At 37.8% G+C, this 24,355-nt stretch overlaps 1 protein-coding gene across 2 annotated transcripts in view; it reads right to left on the bottom strand.

Moving 5' to 3' along the window:
• ELOVL6 (ELOVL fatty acid elongase 6) overlaps positions 1–24,355 on the bottom strand; it is a 153,135-nt gene that overhangs the window by 29,347 nt on the left and 99,433 nt on the right. Inside the window, exons 1-2 of one of the 2 annotated variants that reach the window (XM_031664356.1) lie at positions 23,377–23,380; positions 23,181–23,312 (exon numbers count right to left, since the gene is read on the bottom strand). In XM_031664356.1, coding sequence (XP_031520216.1) covers positions 23,181–23,251 — 71 coding nt within the window. In that variant the 5' untranslated portion in view covers positions 23,252–23,312; positions 23,377–23,380. Of the gene's footprint in view, positions 1–23,180; positions 23,313–23,376; positions 23,381–24,355 lie in introns of those variants that run through there. The other variant, XM_017958964.3, reaches the window with a different exon arrangement.

Genomic DNA, 24,355 nt, shown 5'->3' with positions numbered 1-24,355 from the left:
ACAAAAACAAATACTGTATGATTCTACTTATGAGGTATCTAAAGTAGTCAAATTCATAGATACAGAAACTACAATGGTGGTTGTTGGGTTGGGGGAGGCAGAAATGAGTTTTTACTTAATGGGTACAGTTTCAGTTTTGTAAGATGAAAAAGTTCTAGAGATCCATAGTACAACAATGAATATATGTAACAGTACTGAACTATACACATAAAATGGTTAAGATGATACATTTTATCCATTTTTCACCACTACCACCACAGCAACACAAAAAGACCCCTGGAAGAGGGCCTTCAATGTCTCTAACTCTAAACTCCTATTCCTTAAAGAATCACTTCCATATACCAATTAAATGGATTTTCAAGTTAATGACTTGTAAAATGTTGGGACAAAAGTCCAAATGTAGTTGACATGTGCTTTTGATGAAAATGCTAAAATCCTGAAACACATCAAAGTTTCCAACAATGAAGAGTTGATAGCCTGAAACACAATTTGATCAAAACTTGAATAGGCATAGTGATGTTGCATTGTAGTATTATGGCACGCAGTGGGTAATAGAGAGCAAGCAGATGAGAAAAACTGAACTCCATTTTCACACAGCCACAACTAGCATCCTGCCAGACAGATGTGAAGAAATTGCTTGATAATGACTCAGCACTGGAATCTATAAATTGAATCTTTTTATAGGTAAAAATAAAGTATTAGTGATAAGTGCTGAAGAAAAGAGATAAACATTAGTCCAAGTGTTCTTGAGACAAAATTATATGAAGTATAAGAGATGGTGCAACTGAAACCAGAACTGTTCTCTACAATTTACTGTATATAACTGTACAGTTATACACTGCATGGTGATGTTTTAGTCAAGGACAAATCACATATACGACAGTGGTCCCATATAATAACACACAGAGAAAACAGCTTTGTGGCACTTGGTTTTGGCACTGCAGATCAAGTAGGAGAAATGATTCATATTAGTCATGGTCCTAGGACACTTGCTTTTCCATATGAAAAAAACATGTAAATAAAAATATATACCCTCTAGGTTTGTGGAAGTACACATGATAAAAATCACCTAGCGATATATTTCTCAGGATGCATTTCTTACAGTGCATCCCTGTCACTAACTTATGTGTATGATAGGCTATGTACGTTTTTCATTAGAGAATATGGACTCAACAATTATCCACAAACCCTTTTAACAGCTCCATGTAAATCTCAAATGAAGACATTATTACCTGTAAGTATCAGAGCTAGTGAATGTTAACTGAAGCTAGAGACAAGAATCTAATGCGCAACATGAGCAAAACCAGAGAACATACATATCCCTTTAGGAAATTGTGATTTAATTAGGATGTTTCTCTCTGGGTTTATTCACTTAAAAACTTTTTCTATGCCTACTACATACTAGGTTCTTCATACCAAGCAATTAAGAAAAAGACAAATCCATTTTCACAAAACCAATATTCTAGTGTGGGAGACTGATGAATACATTAAAAATAGCTTACTAATTTCAGGTAAGTGCCACAGGATAAAAACACCGGGTAAAGTGATAATGGACTAGGGATGGGGGCAAGAAGGTCGTCTTCTGACACGAGAGAAAGCCTCTCAGAAGCCGAGACATGTGATCTGATAACTGATCAATTAAAAGGAGCCAGGCCGGCCAAAACCTAGAGAAGAACATACCAGGTAGAGGGATAAATCACTAAGCACTAATCAGCTGGGCATGCTTAGTATGAGGCCAGAGGCTGGCGGTGATAGGGACTGAAAAGAGACACGATTTAACAGGTGGGCATGGACTAGAGCTCATAGGGCCTTTGAGGATTCTGACACAGATAGTAATAATTATAAAATTCATTTTATTCTAACTGCACCGTACAAGCATTGGTGGGTTTTAAGCAGGTAGTGATATGATTTATATTTTTAATACAGGCTACTGTGTGGCGAAAGGATTAGTAATTAATATAAATGTTAAACTATTCATATTATAATAGACACTTAAAAGTATATTGTGTCCCACATTTCCAAAGATGATGGTGGTGGTGCTTAGTACATGGTAACAATGGGCATAAGAGAAGCAGACAAAGATGGGATCTATTTTGGCAGTATAGCTGATTAGGCTCCCTGGGATGCTGTGATGGATGCTGTGAGATGTATATCTATGATATATATATCATATACGTATGTCACATATGTCATATATATGCTATATACACATGTCATATATGTATATATACACACATACATATATATATTTTTTTGAGATGGAGTCTTGCTCTGTTGCCCAGGCTAGAGTGCAGTGGCATGATCTCCACTCACTGCAACCTCTGCCTCTCGAGTTCAAGCAACTCTGCCTCAGCCTCCTGAGTAGCTGGGACTATAGGTGCGCGCCACCACGCCTGGGTAATTTTTGTGTGTTTAGTAGAGACGGGGTTTCACCATGTTGGTCAGGCTGATCTCGAACTACTGACCTTGTGTTCTGCCCGCCTCAGCCTCCCAAAGTGCTGGGATTACAGGCGTGAGCCACCATGCCCAGCGGATACTGTGATTTATTAATAGCAAGGAAGAAAAGACTAAGGCTACTGGCCTGAGCAACAGGGTGAATAATGTCACTAGACACTGAGAAGGAAAGAAATTGATTTAATTATTAACTTATTTGTGTATTGATTAAGTTGTGGTAGAGTGCTGGCAGGGATGGCTAAGAACATTTTTATAAAACTCCATTCAGACCATGTTGAGTTTAAGGTAAGATGGGACATCAAAGAGAGAAAATGCAAACTGATATGAAAGTAAGAGGTTTGGCAATGTATGTGCATGTGTTGGAGGGATGTGGGGAGGGGAAATCATAACCACTGGAACATTCCTCTCCTAGGAAGTCACAGGAGAGGCTGCTTCTGGGCTGCTTTGCCTCTCATGGCTCTGCATGGATGGCATGAGGCCAAACAGGAAGCCGACTGAGATAACAACTTCCTCAAGTGATAGGTTACCAGAACACTGCTATCTCAGGTGCAAGCAGCCAGTTAATAGTCCACAGTGCTGGAAAAAAGAGCTGGTGAAAGGTCAGAGGCACAACTAAGAAATGCATGAGTAAAGAGTAAGTATGCCATAGTTGACCAGAATCACAGTCTGATGCCTGTCTAGAGAAACACACCATGTATTGAACTTCTCGTCTACTGAACATGTCCCAAAAGCCTTTAGTTGTTCAATGGGGACAGTTAGTGTAAGAGTCCCTGGAATCTGGTGAGGGGGCATTGGGTCGTATCTAAAAGGGCATATAAACCCCCTAAAACTAGATTGAAATTTTAATTACAGTAAAACATGGAGATTGTTAAAAATGCATATTTCCAAGCTTCACCAACAGAGGCTCTTTTTTTTGGGAACAGGACCTCACTTTGGAGTGCAGTGGTGTGACGTTGGCTCACTGCAGCTTCCACCTTCCAAGTTCAAGTGAATTCTCCTACCTCAGCCTCCTGAGTAGCTGGGACAACAGGCATGCTCCACCACGCCCAGCTAAATTGTGCACTTTTTGTAGAGATGGGGTTTCGCCATGTTGTGATCCACCCACCGTGGCCTCCCAAAGTAATTCCAAGAGTGCTGGGATTACCGGCTCTAATTTTATAGCTTTGGGGAAGACCCCAGAAATAGGGATTTTTAATAAACATTCCAGATGTTTTGATGCAAATGACCCACAGGCCACAGTTTGAGAAACTCTACGGCAAAGTGTTTGCCTCCCTCCGATGCTCATAAAATCATATTCCTATCTAATTGAAGCCATTCACGAAGTCTTTCTGGATTTAGTCCTCTTTAACTTTTTGACCTATCTCAGTTATGTAAGCAGCATGGCATTTTAAGTCAGACCAATTAATCCTGATTCTGTAACCAGCTATGTGCCCATGGGTAAATTTCTTAATCACCCAAGCAGCACTTCTTTCATCCCAAAATAGGGATGTGGTTGCATTTTATGTGCATCTGAATCATGACATTTTGAAATACCACTATATACAATATTAAGGAGGATGTACTTTATATGTTAAATTTGAATGAATGTGAATCCTTTACATCTAAATTATACTCACGAATCACATAATTTCAAAGCTAGTGTTCCAACTTGTTTAGTACATTTATAATATTGCCACATGAGAGCAGTGTGTTAGTGGGAAATGGAAATATATGTGATTTTTGGTCATTAGTTTCTAAACCACTCTTCCCTCAGAAGTTCCTAAGTGTGATTTGATGACTCCTGTGCTGTTATTTTAATGACCACTATTGATTAATTATGACCATGCTTCCCAGGGGTTCATTAAGTGGTAGTGGTAAAAATGAAAAAATTGTTAGAGCCAAGAACTTTTGAGAGAAGAAACAAAAAAACAAAAGAAACAAAAGACACGACAAAAAATATGTATCCATTCGTTGTGTTTAAAATTGTTTTACAACACGACATTAGATATAGATTTATAGGTTCTGAAAATATCTCCCTATGAGACATTTATTCCTATGGGAAAACTGATCTGGAATTAGGAAAGTTCTGAGTTATTTGATTATTTTGAAATATTCAAGGATCTTATCCCTGAATGTGACCATCCTATAATAGTATTTCCTTTGCAGTCTGTTGTGAGGATGAGTAAAGCACCTGGAATAGGCTGTCCAAATGAGTTGTTAGGTTTGGAAGTTTAGGGAAACACCTGTCACTGTTTCTCTGTTCTCAAGAGGGGGAGCCTTCTCATTTTAAACCAGGGTGTTCTTACAAATTTGGGAGATATGAAGTTTTTAGAACAATATAAATTTCCTATTCAATATTGAGAGGTTCTTCCTGTCTCTTCTTTCTCACAGCCTCCCTAGACACCATCCCCACAAGGATTTGATGAATTACCTAAAAGTCACCAAGGGAGCCTGATTGAAACCCTCAACTCTGTATTAGGCCGTCCAGAAGTAGATGATTCTAATTTTCTTTCTCATTTTCTGTAATTTTGATCAGATGCTTCTCTACTTTGCATTCTATTAGTTAACGTTAACAGTCACTTCTGAGGAAATTACTGCTTTAGAAATACTTTTTATAAAATTCAATCACTATTCTTGTACCTTGACTCACATTTTTTTCCTACTACAAGACTAGAGTCATCTGAATTGCCTGAAAACTTGGCAGCTCTAAAGGGTAATTATTCTCACTTTTGGACTTGATCCAACACAGGAAACAATAAAAGACTTCCAGAAGGTTTCCAAGCCCAGCTGTCTCTGACACCACTCCTCATTCTGCAAAAATATTTGAATGAGTTTTTTAGTTTGCACCTGTCACTAATGTCACAGCAGACACTGGCCCTTACCTTGTTCATACATTTAACTTAAACCACATCTACATTTTTAGATCAAGAAACATTTAAAACTTCTGGTGGAATGAAGGAGTAATTTTTTAAAAAAATAGCTCCTGTTACCTAAAATAAAATTGTAAAAAAAATAAATAAATAAATAAAAATTAAAAACCCTCTTATTTTCTAGTTGGTTTTCAGCACAAAATACTTCCAATCAAAGGAATTTCTGGTAGCGTTGTCTAGTCAAAAGATTGTTCATTTTGTCCTTAACAATTAGAGTCGATTTGGCTCTCTCTTTTCTTTTTTCAGATTCCTGCCTTTGTGAAGGTTACAAATATGTGGTTTTATTACATTTTTTGAAGAGTGTTTTAAATTGCAAATGTATTTAGAATTTATAGGACATCAAAGGATTTTGCCTGTAAAAGAAACAAGAGATAATGGATAGCAAAGCCAAGGTGACCTTGACCCTCAGTTTGGAAACTTCCAGGCCCTTCAGTCATTCCCACTCAAAGGTTTTGGATATACAGAGTGTGTTCTCACCAAAGCTAAGCACAGAGCGCTCATTAGGGTATTGTAGCTTATACATTTTCTGGGAGTGAAAATGAGAATAAACACTAATTCTATCAAAGGGCTGGGTGCAGATAACCCCAAGTGAAAACATGAGGAATTCCTTGGGCATACAGTACACTCCCCTTACCCAACGGGGACACATTCCAAGACCCCTGGAGGATGCCTGAAACCCATCAGTTAGGATACATTTCTGTTCATGTCTTCCACCCACAAATGTAATGGCTTTTCCATTTTAATAAGCACTTATTATGCACTGTGGCTATAAGTCTTGCAGCTGGAGGTGCAACAGCAAAACTAGCATGGATTTCTCTTTACTTCTGGAAAATTTCATGGATAGATTTGTTTTCATCATAGATCTTGGCAACCTCAGCATATAATATGTTTTTCCTTACTAAGTTGAAAACTCTCACCTTTTCTCTTAAAGCACTTTCTGGCTTCTCTTTGGCATATCCAAGTAGCCAGCATCACTACTCTTGCACTTGCAGGTCATTTTAAGTAAAATAAGAGTCACCTGAACACAAGCACTGTGACACCGAGACAGTCTGATCATCAGTAGGGCTACTAAGTGACTCACAGGTGTGAATCTGCTCGACAAAGGAAGGATTCATGTCCTGAGAGGGACGGAGGGGGATGTTGCAGTATTTCATCATGCTAGTCAGAATGGTGCATGACTTAAAACTGATTGTTTGTTTCTGGAATTTTCCATTTCAGTTACCACAGGTAACTGAAACCACAGAAAGTAAAATTGTGGGTAAGGGAAACTACTGCACTCGTGTTTCATTGTAGGGACTAGAAGTCAGCTAGATGTTTTCCAACAAATTTCTTTGTCCTCCAAAAATAAGATCTACCCATGTCTTTTTAAATTTGTGTTATTTACTTTCTTTCTCTTTCCAGCAAATATTACTCTGACAGCTATTTCAAGTGATGAACATACATTTATTTTAGGATAAAATGCTTAAATAGGCAAAATTAATAATGAAATAGAGGCTCGGTCTTTTCATGAACAAGTGTGGAGACGGTAGTGTATAAAAATGTGCATCCAGCTTAATATAACTACAGTTGGCCTTTGAACAACATAGGTTTGCACCACTCGGGCCCACTTGTACTCAAATTTTGTTCAACCAAACATGGTATTCCTGGGATATGAAACCCACCAATGCAAAGGACTTTTCATATATGCAGGTTCCGCAGGGCTGACTGCAGGTTTGAGTCTGTGCAAATTTTAGTATCCTGGGTGGTTCTAGACCCAATCCCCTACGTATACTGAGGGATGACTATACATACAGACAGCTTATAAGCCTGGAATTGATTTCCATGGGCGGTTTCTGAAAATGTGGAACAATGCCAAACTTCTGGATTTCCTGATAATTGAAATTCACTCCTAAGAGATAGCATGCTATTTTTGAGATGCGGGCAGAAGATCAGGACACTAGTTGGCTAACATTGTCTATGAAGTATATGAGATCCTGGCCCAGTGAGAGCTTATGGGTAGATGGGCCAACTTTTCTTCTTGTCAAAGCAGCTCATTGTCGTAGGTGTCATTGTTGCCTCAAGACAGCAAGTCATACATTTCAGAGAGGCAGTGCTCCAATGGAAAGACCTCCGGGCTGCATAATCATAGCCACAATGGTGATGAGGAGATGGGGAAGGAGAAGATAAGGAGAACAGTAACTTAGGTATCCAGAGGGCACATACCTCTTCAGTAGATAGCTGTGTTGGAGCAATTTCCTTTGTATTACACAACAGGCTTTAGGGTTTATTCCCAGGATTCTACTCTTAAGGTTTCTTAAACCTCTCTGAGCCTAGGTTTTCTCATTTGTAAAATGAGAATAAAGTACATACCTCAAGGCAGTCTTGAAAGTTAGATAAGATAATATATTAAGAGCTTAATACAGTGCCAAGCACCTAATGAATGATGTCTATTATTAGTGTTAGCATTATACGACACAAAAGATAAAATTCTCAAGTTTTTTTCTCACTAATTCCTCATAAAACAGCTAAATCTTGTGTTGAGGTGGGTGTTTAGACAGTATATGGAGAAGGGCAACTTTTTTACTGTGGGTTCCTTTTGAGCAGCAAGATTGACAACTAATCATTTACCATTTATCTACGGGCAAACCTAAGATTAAAACAGAAATAAAAGTAGGCGGCATCTATTCATATTTTTGTCAACCATAACCCTTAAAAGATGCAATTTATGCCATCCTCAATAGCATTGTATATGTAAAGAAATCCAGTCATTAATTGAGATGTGACTCACACTTGGTGCTGGACCTGGACACGCAGGAACACAAGAGTGACAGGGCTTCTCCTCATTAGGGCCACAGGAGGTAGACCTTCCAGGAACTTACAGGAAAGTTTGACTTTCTTTTTTTTTTTTTTCTTTTTCTTTTTTTTTTAATGAGACGGAGTCTCACTCTGTCACCAGGTTGGAGTGCAGTGGCACGATCTCAGCTCACTGCAACCTCTGCCTCCCAGGTTCAAGCAATTCTCCTGCCTCAGCCTCCCGAGTAGCTGGGATTACAGGTGTGTACCATCATGCCCAGCTAATTTTTGTATCTTTAGTAGAGATGGGATTTCACCATGTTGGCCAGGATGGTCTCAATCTGCTGACCTTGTGATCCACTCGCCTTGGCCTCCCAAAGTGCTAGGATTACAGGTGTGAGCCACCACTCCCGGCCAAGAGTTTGACTTTTATACTTTAGAAATTCAGATCCAATTTTATTTGTAATTTTACCTTATGTGTGAATGCACAGGAAGAAATATGGAAGGTATTATAAAGGTATGGTAGAAAGAGGATCAATACAATATTCACAGGTTAGGCAAATGGAGAGAGATAGATATAGCCAACTTAAGAAGTACATGAGGCAGAAGATGTTTGTTTGCCTTTACTTTTAATGACTTCAAACTTTAATCTAGTTCTACTCTATCAATTTAAGGATCCACGTCCTTAAGGAGAACAGAAAATTACACACCTATCCTAGAGGTGTCAAATAGATTATAGCACACCCCAGAGTGACTCCTTCACTCCAAGGTTGATGGAAGATGGGTTTGGTCTCAGTAAACATGTATAAGGTGGCAAAAATCAGTTTGAGGAGTTAAACTGAAATCTCTAGAGGTAGGCTGTCTGTTCAGGACTGGAAAAGTACTAGAGTTTTAACTATATTCCTTTTAAAGGCAGAAATTAGATTTTCTTCTCTGCTTTCCTCTCCTGAGCTCTGTGCCCTTGTCCTGGAAAGTTAGTTTCTTTTTTCTTTTCTTTGCTTTTTGCCTACCTATCTAATCTGCATTAAGCTAGTATAAACTCCAACTTAAAGCCGAACCCCTTCAGAGAAACCACATCCCTGCCCCCCGCATAAGAGAACACTGAATAACTAATGATTCATAATTTCTTCAATTCATAAGCAATTCTATTAAACTGCATTGAAAATTTCTGCTCCAGCTCCGGGTTAACACAAATACCTAGAATCAATGAACAATCTCTCCCAGCTACTTTAATCACCCTGCATATCCACTGCTAAGTCAATGGTGCTAATGCACATCTCAGAACAAAAAATACAAAAAGCCACCCCTCTGTCTACCATTGTACCATTTGTAGTCAAATGAAAGGAGTAAAAGAAAATCGTTGCTTTATTAAGTTGTTAGGAAATTGCAATGTGCAAGGAATGAAGTATTATGCCCCAGATCAATCAATCATTTTAATTACATAGACTTGATTCTAAATCTCATGGCTCTGGAAACTGTGAGAATGATCTAGGATAACAATGAATACAGTGAGGATTGCTTGCACAGTCTCCAGCCAGCATAACAATTTAGTTATAAGTGATAACAAGAAGGGATCAAACAGTCAACACCAATTCTCACTTAATTTTTGAAACACATGCTAGGAAATGAGTTTCAAGGAGAGCTAAAAACCAATGAAATTAGTCCATTTACTAGTAGCTCTGGCTAAAAAGAGTTGCCAGTTTCAAGGAAGAAACAAGAGCTCCCTATGTCATATGCAAAATCAAGTCAGATCTGGGCCACCTGTCAATACTCTAGTACCATCAAAAACAGATGACAGTTACTATTTGGAGCTTTGATTAAAACGTAGAGAATAAAAATTGACAGCTTTCAGGAAAGAACTGTCGATGCTTTCAAGGCCGAGGTCATAAGAGGCCTGTAAGAAGTTTCATATGGGAAAAGCATTACATGTAGGAAAATGATTTTCATTGCTCTAATAGCAGCAAATAACTATATGGTGGATGACCAATTTCTCTTTGATGAACACTAGTACCACTTCTTCTCTACAGTCCTCCACTCACAACCATGCGTTAAGGACATGTGGACTATCAGGGGAAGGAATACTCATCTCTCTATGTTTCAGTTAATTCTCTGCTCGCTAATGAGAATGTCCAGAGAAGAAATGTCTGGTATTTTTCCATGTTATTCTCCTTAACGTTTCCTTCAGCTAATCTATAATTGTGGTTACAGCATTTTATTTATGGATCATCTGAAGCATTCCAGATTATGCAATTAGGCAATTTCATTAAAAGTTCATTCCTTAAGTCTGAAGAATTGTTTAAGGATTCAACTTTTAGTTTGAAATCTTGTAGTACACACACACACACACACACACGTGCACACATCCCAAACCCTGCCAAACAAGAAGGATCTGTGGAGGATCTGTGAGATAACATGAAGTTTATACGAACTGTAATCCCTAAGTCTTAATTCAAAACAATGCTTAACAAATGCCTGCAGGTGTTGTTATACTTATATCTCTTACATCTAAGTATATTATATCCTAAACTACCATGCAATCTTCTAGTTTGCTCATATTATTTTTCAACCAAGTGTCAAAAGAGCTATGGTATTCCAGCTATTTAAATACTACCCCATTTTGGTAAAACGATTTAAAGAATCTTACATGTCAGCTGTTTCAAGTTGTTACAGCACCTGTAATGCAAAGATATTAGGGAAGCCATATTTTTGTCCACACTCAAATGTATTAACTGCATTACAGAGAATTAAAATTATGATGAAAGAATCTCAAGTTTAACATTAAATTATTAGAAAGTCAGGCACCAAAATATTAACAGTAAATATCTGTGAGAACTGGGATAAAAAGTCTGTGTGTATGCGATTTTGTGGTTTTCAGTTTTGATGCAGAGTATCCTACATTTTATAACTAGAAAGGAAAATTACTTAATCAAAAAGTGACCACTGGATAGATTTTCTAATTGTATATAAGCAATTCAAGTCATATAAGGTTATCAAGTCAACTATAGTTTCTGTGAGCATGAGAATTCACTCTTTGCCTACGCATACATAAACTTGCAGTTCTTTGTCATATTTGCATATATCACTCACTGTTATTTTCTTGGAAATAACTGAAATTCCAGGTAGTTCTTGAAGTCAAGAGAAAAGCTGAAAAATTTTCCTATTTCCGAACCCTTTGAAAATAAATGGAGACAGTTGCTAGTAAGTCTCTTCATTTCCCTTATTTTTTTTTTTTTAAAAAGCACCTACTTAGGCACTAGAGACACAGCAGGAAACCAGACAGACAAAAATCTCTGCCCTCATGGAACACAGAGTGCAGTGGAACGAGACAGACAGTGAACCACAGAAGTAATACGTAAACAGTGGGCTGGAAGACAGCAGGTGTTAAAGGGAAAAATAAGAAAAGGCAATAACAAGCATGGATGGGAATATTGTGATTTTGGATAGGGAGGCTAGAGAAGGTCTCACCAAGGCCAAATATGAGCAAAATTCTAAAGGAGGTGAGGAATAAGCCATTAGAATATCGGGGTGGGGCTGGGCATGGTGGCTCACGTCTGTAATCCCAGCACTTTGGGAAGCCAAGGCAGGCAGATCACTGAGGTCAGGAGTATAAGACCAGCCTGGCCAACATGGCAAAAGCCCATCTCTACTAAAAATACAAAATTAGCCAGGCGTGGTGGCACGCATCTGTAGTTCCAGCTACTTGGGAGGCTGAGGCAGGAGAATTGCTTGAACCCAGGAGGCGGAGGCTACAGTGAGCCAAGATTGCACCACTGCACTCCAGCCTGGGCAACAGAGCTAAACTCTGCCTCAAAAAAAAAAAAAAAAAAAAAAAAAATCTGGATGGGCCAGGTGCAGTGGCTCATACCTGTAATCCCAGCACTTTGGGAGACTGAGGCAGGAGAATCCTTGAGCCCAGTAGTTTCAGACCAGCCTGGACAGCACAGTGAGACTCTGTTTCTGTTTTACTTAAAATATATATATAAAATATTTATATATATATAACATATATGTAAAATATTTATATATATAACATATATAATTATATATAATATATAATTATATATAATATATATAACATGTAATTATACATAATTATATATACATATGTATAATTTTAAAAGAATACCTGGGTGAAGAGTGTTCTGGGCAAGTGAAGAGCAAATACAAGGGCCCTGAGGCAGAGGCCTTGTGACCATGTTTGAGGAACAGCAAGCAGGTAAGAGTGGCTGAGGAGAGGGAAGAGGGGAGGTAAAAAACCAACAAGGGCTAGGCTGTGTAGGGCTTTGTAGGCCACTGCAGGCTCCTGACACTACATAACATCAGTCCCTGATTTCTGGATGCATGTATGCATGTTCACAGGTAAAGACTGATAGAATGCAATGAAGACTGGACTAGGGCACGTCTAGGGCAGTTCATGCAAGAAATACAGAGTGAAAAAGTGAAGTGACTGGAAACAATAATCACATGTGACTGCAGAACTGGCAGGTGTGAGATTTGTATTCATTAATTCAACAACTTTGTGTGCACTTGGTGTTCCAAGGACAGCAAGACACAATTCTTGCCCCAAGAAATTCATAGTCTACTAAGAAGTACATCAGTTAAGGCAATATATAGTCTGGTTAAATGATGAACTACCAGCAAGTTCAGTGGAGCTGAGATATGGGCTGAAATGATCAGATAGGCCATTATAGAGAAGGAATGTTAAGTCTAAACAATAAGATTTACAGAAAAACAAATAGAGGAAGAATGGAGAAACAGGAAGTGCAGCATGTTCAAAGACATGAAATTAGGCTTGGACATGGTGGCTCACACCTGTAATCCCAGCACTTTCGGAGGCTGAGGCAGGCAGATCACCTGAGGTCAGCAGTTTGAGACCAGCCTGGCCAATGTGGCAAAACCCTATCTCTACTAAAAATACAAAAATTAGCCAGGCATGGTGGCACAAGTCTGTAATCCCAGCCACTTGGGAGGCAGAGGCACAAGAATCACTTGAACCCGGGAGAAAGAGATTGCAGTGAGCCTAGATCGCACCACTGTACTCCAGCCTGGGTGACAGAGTGAAACTGTCTAAAAAGAAAAGGAATGAAATTAGGAATGGGCAAGGTGTGTCAGTTTTGTGGGAAAAGATTCGATATACATGTTGGCTTGCATAGGGCAGTGGTCAAGGCAAGATTGTACATTTTTATGGCGAGATTGAGGTTTTAATGTATAAGCAAAAGTTTCAATTAAGGTTTAAACAGGGAAATAATATGCTACGTAGAATATCCTTGGGTAGAGGAAACATTTGAAGGACAGCAACTAGTGGTTGTAAAACTGAAGATGTGAAGTGACAAAGATCATAATTGGAGGGTCCAGGGTGGAAACAGCGGTGTAGTCAGCTACCTAAGAGATTCTGACAAGAATTGATACAAGTTGGTGACTGGGTAAAGGAGATTTGCATACATACTTTGAATGACTTAAAGATGTTCATTAGGAAAATTGTGATAAATTTCAATGAAAAGAAATATCAAAAGGAGATCCAGTTTGGATATTTTAAATCTGAGTGATGATGTGTCAAATGTTTGGAAATATTACAGGCAGAGCAAGTTTTAGTCAAGAGGTCAATCCTAAAAATAAGAATTTGTTAGCAGTAAGTTATCAAATAATCAATGGTATTCTTCCTTTTTCTTTTTTATTGAGCCAACTCAGTTTCTCAGTGGGTGATAAATAGAATAACTGTTGTATTGATCATCCAAATTGGGACATTCTTGAGAGTGAAGAAGGAGCTATTAATAATCACACTGAGACAACATGCATAAAACTAAGACTGTCCAGAGCAGACCAGGATGCATGGACCCCGGTTAAAAGTTCCATCTTAAAAACTTTTAAAGGATAGAAAGTTGCCAATTCCTTATTTTTATTATAGCTCGTGGTTTCTCAAAAGGAGTGAAGAATTCAGTTAGGGTCACTTTATTGTGATTTGAGACTAGAAAGACCAAACTCTGGCAAAGGATCCAGTTTTAGACATCTAGAAAACAAAGCAAATGTTAATGAAGTAGTTTATGTCATATAAGTCTGCTATTACCTATTCATGATGCTCCTGGCATGGTTAATGAAGCATGGAGGTTTTATGCAAGGGGGTGGGTGGTGATCTGAGCTAGTCTGGGTTGGCATTGGAATTTCTGATGTCAGGTCCCAGTTGAAGCAGTATTTTACTTGAGCTGTCTCTGATGTCAGGGGGATAGAAAAAATTCCTGGTGAGCAGGAAGAAGAGTGTATAAAGGGTAACGGGGTTTGTGTGTATGTATACTATGGGCAGATACAGAAAGGACTTTCTTTATCCTGTAGCTGTAATTTGTCAGGTAGTTATGTTACTGCATGTATAGGTCATCACAATAACAAAATTGGTATTAATAATATAATAAATAGCTGCAATTTGTTAGTTATGTGAATGTGTGTATAGATGAACAGAACAACAAAATTGGTACTAATAACAAAACTGAACAGGACAATGGAGGGGTATCCTGCAGCTCTCAGATTGAAAGGGATTCAAATACAACTCAAAATGCTTAACATGGCTGGGTGCGGTGGCTCAACCCTGTAATCCCAGAATTTTGGGAGGCCGAGGTGGGCGGACCACGAGGTCAGGAGTTCAAGACCAGCCTGGCCAAGATGGTGAAACCCTGTCTCTACTAAACATACAAAAACTAGCCAGGCATGGTGGTGGGCGCCTGTAATCCCAGCTACTTGGGAGGCTGAGGCAGAGAATTGCTTGAACCCGGAGGGCAGAGGTTGCAGTGAGCAGAGATCATGCCACCGTACTCCAGCATGGGTAACAGAGCGAGTCTCCATCTCAAATAAAACAAAATAAAAATTAAAAGAAAATGCTTAACAAATCCACTATCCTACTATCTTTCAGACTAGATATCGTTATCTCCAGTTGTAAAAATGTTAGGGTGTCCTTCATCAAGGGAAGAAGCCAACTCTGGCAGTGCTAAGTAAATGGAAGGATTATTTTTCCTATGGGAATGGGCTTTTTAAACTTTACTGTTTATTAAGATTTTTGCCTTGAACATTTGTTGGGCTTTTTAATAATACAGTGTGGGTGCTTCACTTTTCTTTCAGTGCAAAGGGAAACAAAATATATTTTGTTGTCATTTTGTGACCTGACCTTTAAAACAATCAGTGTGCTGGAGATGTTATCTAGGTGTTACGTTATTCCTAGTCTCATTTATTTTATGTCTCAATAAATTATTGTTATTATGTTTATTATTATAAAACATAACTGCTCTAGCTATTTAGTTTTAAGAAAAATCTGATTCTGCAAAGAAAACTGTTATATACTCTGCCTTCAGAAAAAAGAAAACAAAGAAAAAGGATTTCCTATACATCCATTAATTTTACTTATAAAAAAATAGGAGAAGCTGTAATTTACAAATATGGCATTAGAAGCAAATTGGAGTCAGCAATTGCTCTGGTTCTTTGATAAAATAACACAAAAATAGGAGGCTAAGGAAGGTACCAAGTATTGGTATGTGATATTTTACACTTTCGAGTAAGGTAAAGATAAAAACAAAACAAGTTTTGATAAAACAATAATTAAACGCACAATATCTGACCTATATCGTATCTGTCTACAGGTTAGAAACATTAACCATGGTAGATTCTTCAAGAGTTGAACACAGGGACAGAAAAGAAAGGTCCTCAAATCATCCTTCCAGCAAAACATACACACTTAACTGAGGGATACTGTCAGAAAAAAGAAGAAAACAAAAGCTATTCTTCATTCTAACTATATACCGATCATTATTGGGTGGGATAGGTAGAGAATGAGGACCAATAAATTACAACATTGTGTTTTGACATAAACTTGCTTTATTTCTGCACCAGCAGTACTACCTGAATCCTATAATATGGCTACAATTGTTGCTGTTTCACTTAACAAACCAAATGTCATTAATTGCATTCAACTTTGCTTTTGTATAGCCCTTCTTTTTATCAAATAGCTATTTTTCCCTGGTTTGACCTTTTTGTTATAACATGTTGTAACATGTTACTACATGTAATGAAATGTTACAAAAGGAATTGAAGCCCCCTTTGGACTCTCTCTAGCCCTATTTCTCTCCCTCCCTTCCCCCAAACAGAGATACTTAGTATCCTGAGGTTTTCATGCATATTTGAATGCTTTTACGACATATATATTCATAAATGTAGTATTAACGAGTTTTTAAAATTTTCATAAATGGTATTACACTTCCAGGATTATTTCCCAGCTTGCTTTTTTATTACTCAGCATTATGCTTTCCAAAGGCATCTTTGGCTTGTTACTTTTGTACTTTTGGTGTTACATTTAAAAATCTGACATTTATAACACATTTTTCATAAAATAGGAGCTTTTGTCCTATGACACTTAAAGCTTATGGATCCATTTACTTTATATAAATGATATCACTGCAATCATTGTCATTATTGTTTTTGTGGATTAAAATGGGCTACTTTTGGCAACCATAGGAATAAAAACTAAGACACTTATGAGGGGCTTATGCACAAACTGATTTCATTGTTCTAAAACTTGTCATTTTAATTGTACCATCATTTTATAGGTCAATCATGTCCTCCCTCCTTCCATATGGGTTACAAACTGTCGAGTATTTTTCACTGGAACAGTTTCAGTTAGTTTTATTATATACTTGTTGGCTTTAGAAATAAGGTAATTGCCAATAATTCTTCAGATATTAGACACTGAATTTGTCTATAAAATCTGGGGAAAACAGAACTTGAATGATTTGGTTAAATACCATTTATCTACTGCTTGCACTGTTAAACAGACTTTTCTGCAAGTTTCCTATGCTATATTTAAGCAGTTTGTTCATAAAAATCCCACAAAAGAAAAAAATAGAGTAATTTTCTACTAATCTTGAATATATTTCATACTTAAGCCAGAGATAAAATATAATAACAAAATGAAAATGTAGCCAGGAAATTACAATGAGGTTCAACAGGAAAAATTGCTGGTTAATAGGCGAGATGTCAAACTATAAAATGTAGAACATCTGGATTTGTGCAAATCATGCATAAAACAATTGAGGCCGGAGTAATCACCAGGAAACAGGAGTAAGCAAAGGTGAAGCAACTGTGATATTGGCACCTATAAATTTGTAACATCAAGTAATTATCTTTTTATAATGTACACTGACTAGACATCCTGCTTTGATCTGTGCTGCATCAAGAACCTCAAAGATGGCTTCTTGGAACTCCTTATGCTGCTGATGAAAAGAAAACACTGCCAGACAGGTAACTGGTAGAGGCTCTTTGAATCAGAAGCAAACACACCTGGACCCAATCTAGAAGGATGGAAAGCTTTTTCAAATCAATTGTAGTAACCCAGCTGACATGTCATAGCAACACGATTAAATGACTCAGGAGTGTCTAGAAGAACGGGATAAGTACCTTGAAGTATCTGATGCTCTGTTGCTATATCAAAGTTCGATAACTTAGCCAAATCTAACTTCTTTGCCACCAGGAGCAATCTCATCTAAAAGTTTTACTGATTCACATAACCAGAATTTTTCTCGGCATTTACCCTAAGGAAATGTTCAAACTTTACCCATAGATAAATGCCACATAAAATTATCTTATCAAATAAAGAAATGCCTGTCCTTGGGTTAGGTGGGATGTAGGTGGAAGGTGGTCACTGTGCCATCATCCCGGCCATATTTGCAAAGACTGACACCAGAACCTGGTACTTTGAATCTGAAAAGGGAGCCTGGAGGAATCATGAGGAGAGATTGTCAGGGGAACCCAGAGAAATGTTCCTCAAATTAAATGATCTATTGTAGGCCTAAGGAAAACTCAGCTGGCCATATTTTATCTACTCTGTCAAAACTTATGATAGGTTTCAATAAATTACACTGAATACCACCTGAAGACTTCTGTCTCCATGAAAACTGCTTCAGTCAACCCCCCAAAATAAAGAGAAAAACTGCAGGCAATTCTTGCAAACAAAACTAAAACCCCATCACTTTTTGAAATAGACTGGTTTGAAGAGGTTTCTTTTGTTTGTCTTTTTAAGTATGCAGCAGATATGATTTAATTCCCACAATGGTGTCTCAGTTCATGAGTAAACAATGTATGGCATCTGGAAATTAAGCATAACTGGGTCCCTGGCTGCTGTTAAGAGCTAACAGGCAACCTTGAGGACTTGAGGGAAAAGAAATTATTCCTAAGCAGTAAAATACACAAAAATTCCTCTTTTCAGTGATTTTCCAAAAGAAAAATTTACTTCTTCTGAAATGTTTGGTTCTTTCTCTTTCCTTCATTTTCCAAATTGATGGCATCTTATGCTACAGTGGCAAAGGATGGGGAGATGGAGTGGGCGATAGGCCCTTGGCCATCACCTCATTGCAGACCATCTCATAGAAGAACTATCTCTGTCTCCTGAGCAAGGAATGTCTATATTTTTGTCATTAGACAATATTTGAAAATGCATGAATTATAGTGTAAGAGCCACTCAAAACTTTCTACAAAAATATATCCTTTATAAAAATGAAATTTTCATTTATGACCAAAATAAGAAATTTCTTAACACTCATTAAAACAACTGTTTGTGAAAAGCAGTTTTTTTGTTTATTTCTTTTTGAGACAGAGTCTTGCTCTGTTGCCCAAGCTGGAGTGCAGTGGCACAATCTCGGCGCACTGCAACCTCCACCTCCAGGGTTCAAATGATTCTCCTGCCTCAGCCTCCCGAGTAGCTGGGATTACAGGCGCGTGCCACCATGCCTGGCTAATTTTTGTATTTTTAGTAGAGACAGGGTTTCACCATGTTGGCCAGGCTAGTCTCAGACTCCTGACCTCAGGTGATCTGCCCGCCTTGGCTTCCCAAAGTGCTAGGATTACAGGTGTGAGCCACCATGCCTGACCAGAAGAGCATATTTTTGATGAATGTTTTATATCAACTTTATGAAATATTTGGATTTCAAAAAAACAACTACTTGAAATTCTACAGAATTGTGTAGGGGATTAGATATGAATGTGTGTATATATATTTTAGGAAATGTGTTAAATGCAGAAAAACACAATAATAAATGGCCAATATGCAAAATTAAGAGTTGTCCACATTATACTTGCTTCATTTGTTCTGAATAACACATCACAAAAAAATAAATCTTTTTAACTTCTAAATTGCCAGTCCACTACAATCAACCTCTACAAATGCTGAAATTTTGTATTTATCCATTTATTCATTCATTTATTTTTTGAGACAGGGTCGCTCTGCTACCCAGGTTTGAGTGCAGTGGTGCTATAATGGCTCAATGCAGCCTCAGCCTCCCCAGGTTCAGGTGACCCTCCCACCTCAGCCTCCCAGGTAGCTGGGACTACAGGTGCACGACACCATGCTTGGCTAATTTTTGTACTTTTTGTAGAGATGGGGTTTTGCCATGTTGCCCAGGCTGGTCTTATTTTCTAATAAATCATAGGAATTTAATAAATAAGATGTCTTACCTGCTTTCCCCCCCCCACAAAAAAAGTAAAAAATTGAGTTTATTTTCTTCTAGTATCTCTATATTTTTATATTAAAAATATCATTCTGTAGTCAGACTTTTTACTTCCATGCACTGTTGACTAGCATTCTTTAAGCATAGAGAAATCTCAATATGTTCTTCCAAACACAGAAGCATAGAATTCCATTATCAGTGTTTCCCAAATTCTGGCTTAAAAATATTAAGATCCATTGTTTAAAATCTTAGACTGCAGATACTTGCATTTTTCTATATAGTTCTGGATTTTTAAATTTTATACAAAATGTGGCTCTGAAGAAAATAAAATAACAGAATCCATTAAATGAAAGAGAACACAATAAGTTGTCAGTCTAAAAAGGATGAAGTATCACTACTGACTTCTGCATGTGCATTGCAGGGTAAAGTAAATGTAGAGTTACTGGTCAACATCGGGAACTTGGATTTTTGGCCTGAGAGGAAGGAGAAATAAAAGTTAAGTCATAAGAATGGTAAAGATTGTTTGGGACCAGCTTGGGCAACATAGTGAAACTCCATCTCTACCAAAAAAATATAGAAACTAGCCGGCTGTGGTGGTACATGCCTGTAGTCCCAGCTACGTGGGAGGCTAAGGTAGGAGGATCACCTGAGGCTGGAGAGGTTGAGGCTGTAGGGAGCCGTGATTGTGCCACTGCATTTCAGCCTGGGTGACGGAGTGAGATCTTGTCTCCAAAAAAAAAAAAAGATAATAGATTATATATGTATATTCTACCTCAATAAGTAAATTTCCACTTCTGGCTTCTTTAAAGACTTAAATATAAGAACTTACTCAGCACCAACAACCACCTTTAGTACCCAGATAGTGGTTTCTAAATGTTATCTCCTCTCTACCATAGGAATTAGGGCTCTGATATGGTTTGGCTGGGTCCCCACCAAAATCTCAACTTGAATGGTATCTCCCAGAATTCCCACCTATTGTGGGAGGGACCCGGCGGGGGGTAGGGGGGTGGTGGTAATTGAATCATAGGGGCCGGTCTTTCCTATGCTATTCTCATGATAGTAAGTCTCTCGAGATCTCACGGGTTTATCAGGGGTTTCCGCTTTTGCTTCTTCCTCGTTTTCTCTTTCCTCTACCACGTAAGAAGTGCCTTATGCCTCCCGCCATGATTGTGAGGTCTCCCCAGTCATGTGGAACTGTAAGTCCAATTAAACCTCTCTTTCTTCCCAGTTTCGGGTATGTCTTTTATCAGCAGCATGAAAACGATCTAATACAGGCTCTTTGGAGAAATGGCCGATTCCAGTTCTGGACAAGAAATATACAACATGCCTGGCCCGAAATACCTTGTAATTAAAGAAAAAAATCAAACTATCACCATCAAATGGAATAGCAGTGGACTTAAAACATATCAAAATCATGTCTCAAAATCACTGGCATATAAAAAAGTACACATCCATAAGTTTATAATGATTCTTAAGAAAACAAATCTTATTGTTTACATGCTAGCTAACTTAAAAAAAAAAAACCTAATGAATATAGACAAAGAATTGAGCATTTATCCTAATCTTTGCTATAATAACTGTATATACTTCAAGATAACCAAATAGTTGATAAAGGCAAGTTGTTTCTTATAGAAAACCTCTTCAAATATTAAACCTGAATGTAATAAACCTTCTAGATCTAACTACAACTTATAAGAAATAGAAGGTACAGAAAAATGGAATCAAGCAAAATCCAGGCCAGAGGAAACTATGGGGTAAACTATCTGGTTTCTTCAAAGGATGAATCATAAGGAAAAAGAGAGGAAATCTGTAAGTCAAAAGATATCAGTTAACGGAAATGTAAAGATCTCATTTTGATCCAGGTTCTTAAAAATAAACTGTAAAACAGGAATCATTTATGAGACAACTAAAGACATTTGAAATTTAATGAGAACAAATTATTTATTTAGGCGAGATCATAATACTGTGTTTATTTTTAAAGAGTACTTAACCTTTAGCCATGGTATGATTTCAATAAGAATTATTTCAGCCTCTATTATTAATAGTTCCAAATAATTTGGGGATGAGAAACAAGGTGAGCAAGATTAAATGAAGTAAAATCAGTCAAGTGTTGACAATTGTTTAATCAAGGTAAGGGGTGCAGGGGAGTCATTGTACTTTTTTACTCTGCTTACAAGTGTTAAAATTTAAAATAACAAAAGATAAAGGTTCAGGGAATATTGAAAAATCAGTAAAATGGTGAAAGGCTTCATTAGGATAGAGATAAATTCCCCACAAATATCAAAATACTTTAGGTGAGGCATATCTGTCAAACTTAAATGTAAATAAAAATGAAAAGACTTCTTTATATTACAGAGAATCATGACCTGATACAGATTGAACTGGAAGGAGATTTTAGTGACAGATCCAAATCATGAGTACTTCAAACTTAGGGCCTTACAAATTGCACTGAAATAAAAAGTATATTCAGCAGTGCTGAGCAAGTGGGTGTTTTAGATGGAGGGATCCAACATTATGGAAAGGCACAGATCATAAGAGTTTAATGGAAATACTCTTCCTGCTCAGTCATTTTTAATAAGCTTTAAGTGACTAATGAAGCTTTAATGATAACATCCAGTTCTGCTTAGAAGTAGAACAGTTAATATACAATATGAAAAAATACAAATGAGTATTTATAAATATGAAAATGAATAGTTTTGTGTTTCATAGTATATGTACATTTACTCTCCTCCTGTTCCTCCCCAAGCCTAGTTATAAACTTGCTGGTTTTGACAAGCAAAACACAAACAGAACAGGTGCCTTTGTTAGCACTCTAGGTAAATCCTGGCACTTGCTTGGACACCAGCTGGGTGCTAATTAGTCTTGTGATTGCCTAGATCACAAAATAATACAAGACTGGAAATGCTCCTGAAAGCTTCTGGAGGAATGAGTCTGCACACCGGCTGACAGATGCCCTGGAGAGAACAGGCCTTGTCCTGACAGCCTCTGTGTTGAGTTCTTTCACATTTATGAAGCTAGAGCTGGCTACATAAGCACATGCCTGCAAGTCAGTTCAGGGAATGTGGTCCATGGAGGGTGCTTTTGAAGATGCAGAGCAAAAGCATTCTCTGGTCTATCAATACTGACACAGATGTCCAGTGTCTGGTCTATGTCTAAGTGTCATCTTTTGATTAAGTGTTAGCAATAGCACACCCAGGGTATTTGAACCCTATTCTCCAATAGACTTCAACAGGTTACTTGTGTGCCTTCCCATTTAACCTTTCATCTATATTTAGCCAATAACACTAATGAATTACTGTACTGCTTCTCATCCTAACAGATGAATCAGATTACTGCATGGCCAATTTGGACAGGACAAGAGATGGCCTGACAATTCTCGAAATATACAAGGTTGGGTACATCATGGCAAATGGTTGCAGTGAAGGCTTTCTTTCTGAACACTTTATTTTATGTCCTCATCATATTCAATAATCAAAAATATCAGATTTAAAAATCAAATGCTCAATCATTGCATTCTTTCAGCAAGTGATAAAATGGATACATTTTATTAGAAAAATGAAAAAAAACCTACCTGAAGACTGCAAGGGTCAGAGACCAGAGCACTAATGGCTTCCTCAGTTCAAACTTTGCTCGTTTGTTCATTAGGTGCCGACCACCGAATACAAAGGCAGCATACAGAGCAGAAAACAGGAAAGATTTCTTCCTGCAAACAAGCAAACAAAATCTTTAAGATATTTTTAGTCATTAGGAAACATCAAATTTTGTACCAGTTCTCCTCTTTTTAAGCATTGAAAAAATATTCTTGAGAATATTCCTGCTTCACTGAAAAGGGAGTCTAGTCCACATGGCAAACTGGTGTTCTATTGAAATCTCCCTTGACAAATCAGGTCTTCCAGCAGTTTAACCAACATATTAAGTATCACGCCAGAATAGACATACTTCCTTTGTAGGCTCTATGACTGAAATTTCAATAACATAGCATTGAAGTACAAAAAGTAGCCTTTTCACTGAGAGAAATAATTTTATTCTTTAGAGTTTGTTGAGCCAATTTAGATACATACATGAATTTTTAAAAAGTATTTTTATTGGAACTATTTGGTGACATGGTTGTGTCTTGGAACAAGATAGACATTTAAAATTTTATCTTGGGTAGGCGTGGTGGCTCATGCCTGTTATCCCAGCACTTTGGAAGGTCGAGGTGTGTGGATCACTTCAGGCCAGGAGTTTGAGACCAGACTGGCCAACATGGTAAAACTCCCTCTCTATTAAAAATAAAAAATGTAGCCAGGCATGGTGGTGGGCACCTGTTATCTTAGCTACTTGGGAGACTGAGGCAGGAGAATCGCTTGAACCCAGAAGGCAGAGGTTGCAATGAGCCGCGATTTTTGAGACTCCCTCTCAAAAAGGCAAAAGAATGAAAGAATGGTTACTCCATGAGCAGATTAGCCCTGAGGACTGCTGGCTGGCTATTTTTATGGGTTTTTAAATTACATGCTAAACAAGGGGTGGATTATTCATGAGTGTGCTGGGGAAAGGGGCGGAGATTTCCCCAGGAAGAGAACTGAGGGTTCCTTCCATTTTTAGACTGTATACTCTACCATGGCATTTGTAAATTGTCATGGTGTTGATGGGAGTGTCTTTTAGCATGCTAATGCATTATAATTAGCATATAATAAGCAGTGAGGATGATCAGAGGTCACTTTTGTTACCATCTTGGTTTGGGTGAGTTTTGGCCAGCTGCTTAAC

The sequence above is a fragment of the Papio anubis genome, chromosome 3 (assembly GCF_008728515.1).
Source record: "Papio anubis isolate 15944 chromosome 3, Panubis1.0, whole genome shotgun sequence".
NCBI classification, from domain to species: Eukaryota; Metazoa; Chordata; class Mammalia; order Primates; family Cercopithecidae; genus Papio; species Papio anubis.
The sequence above is the reverse complement of the archived record's forward strand: the minus strand, read 5'-3'. Positions and strand labels throughout refer to the sequence as shown.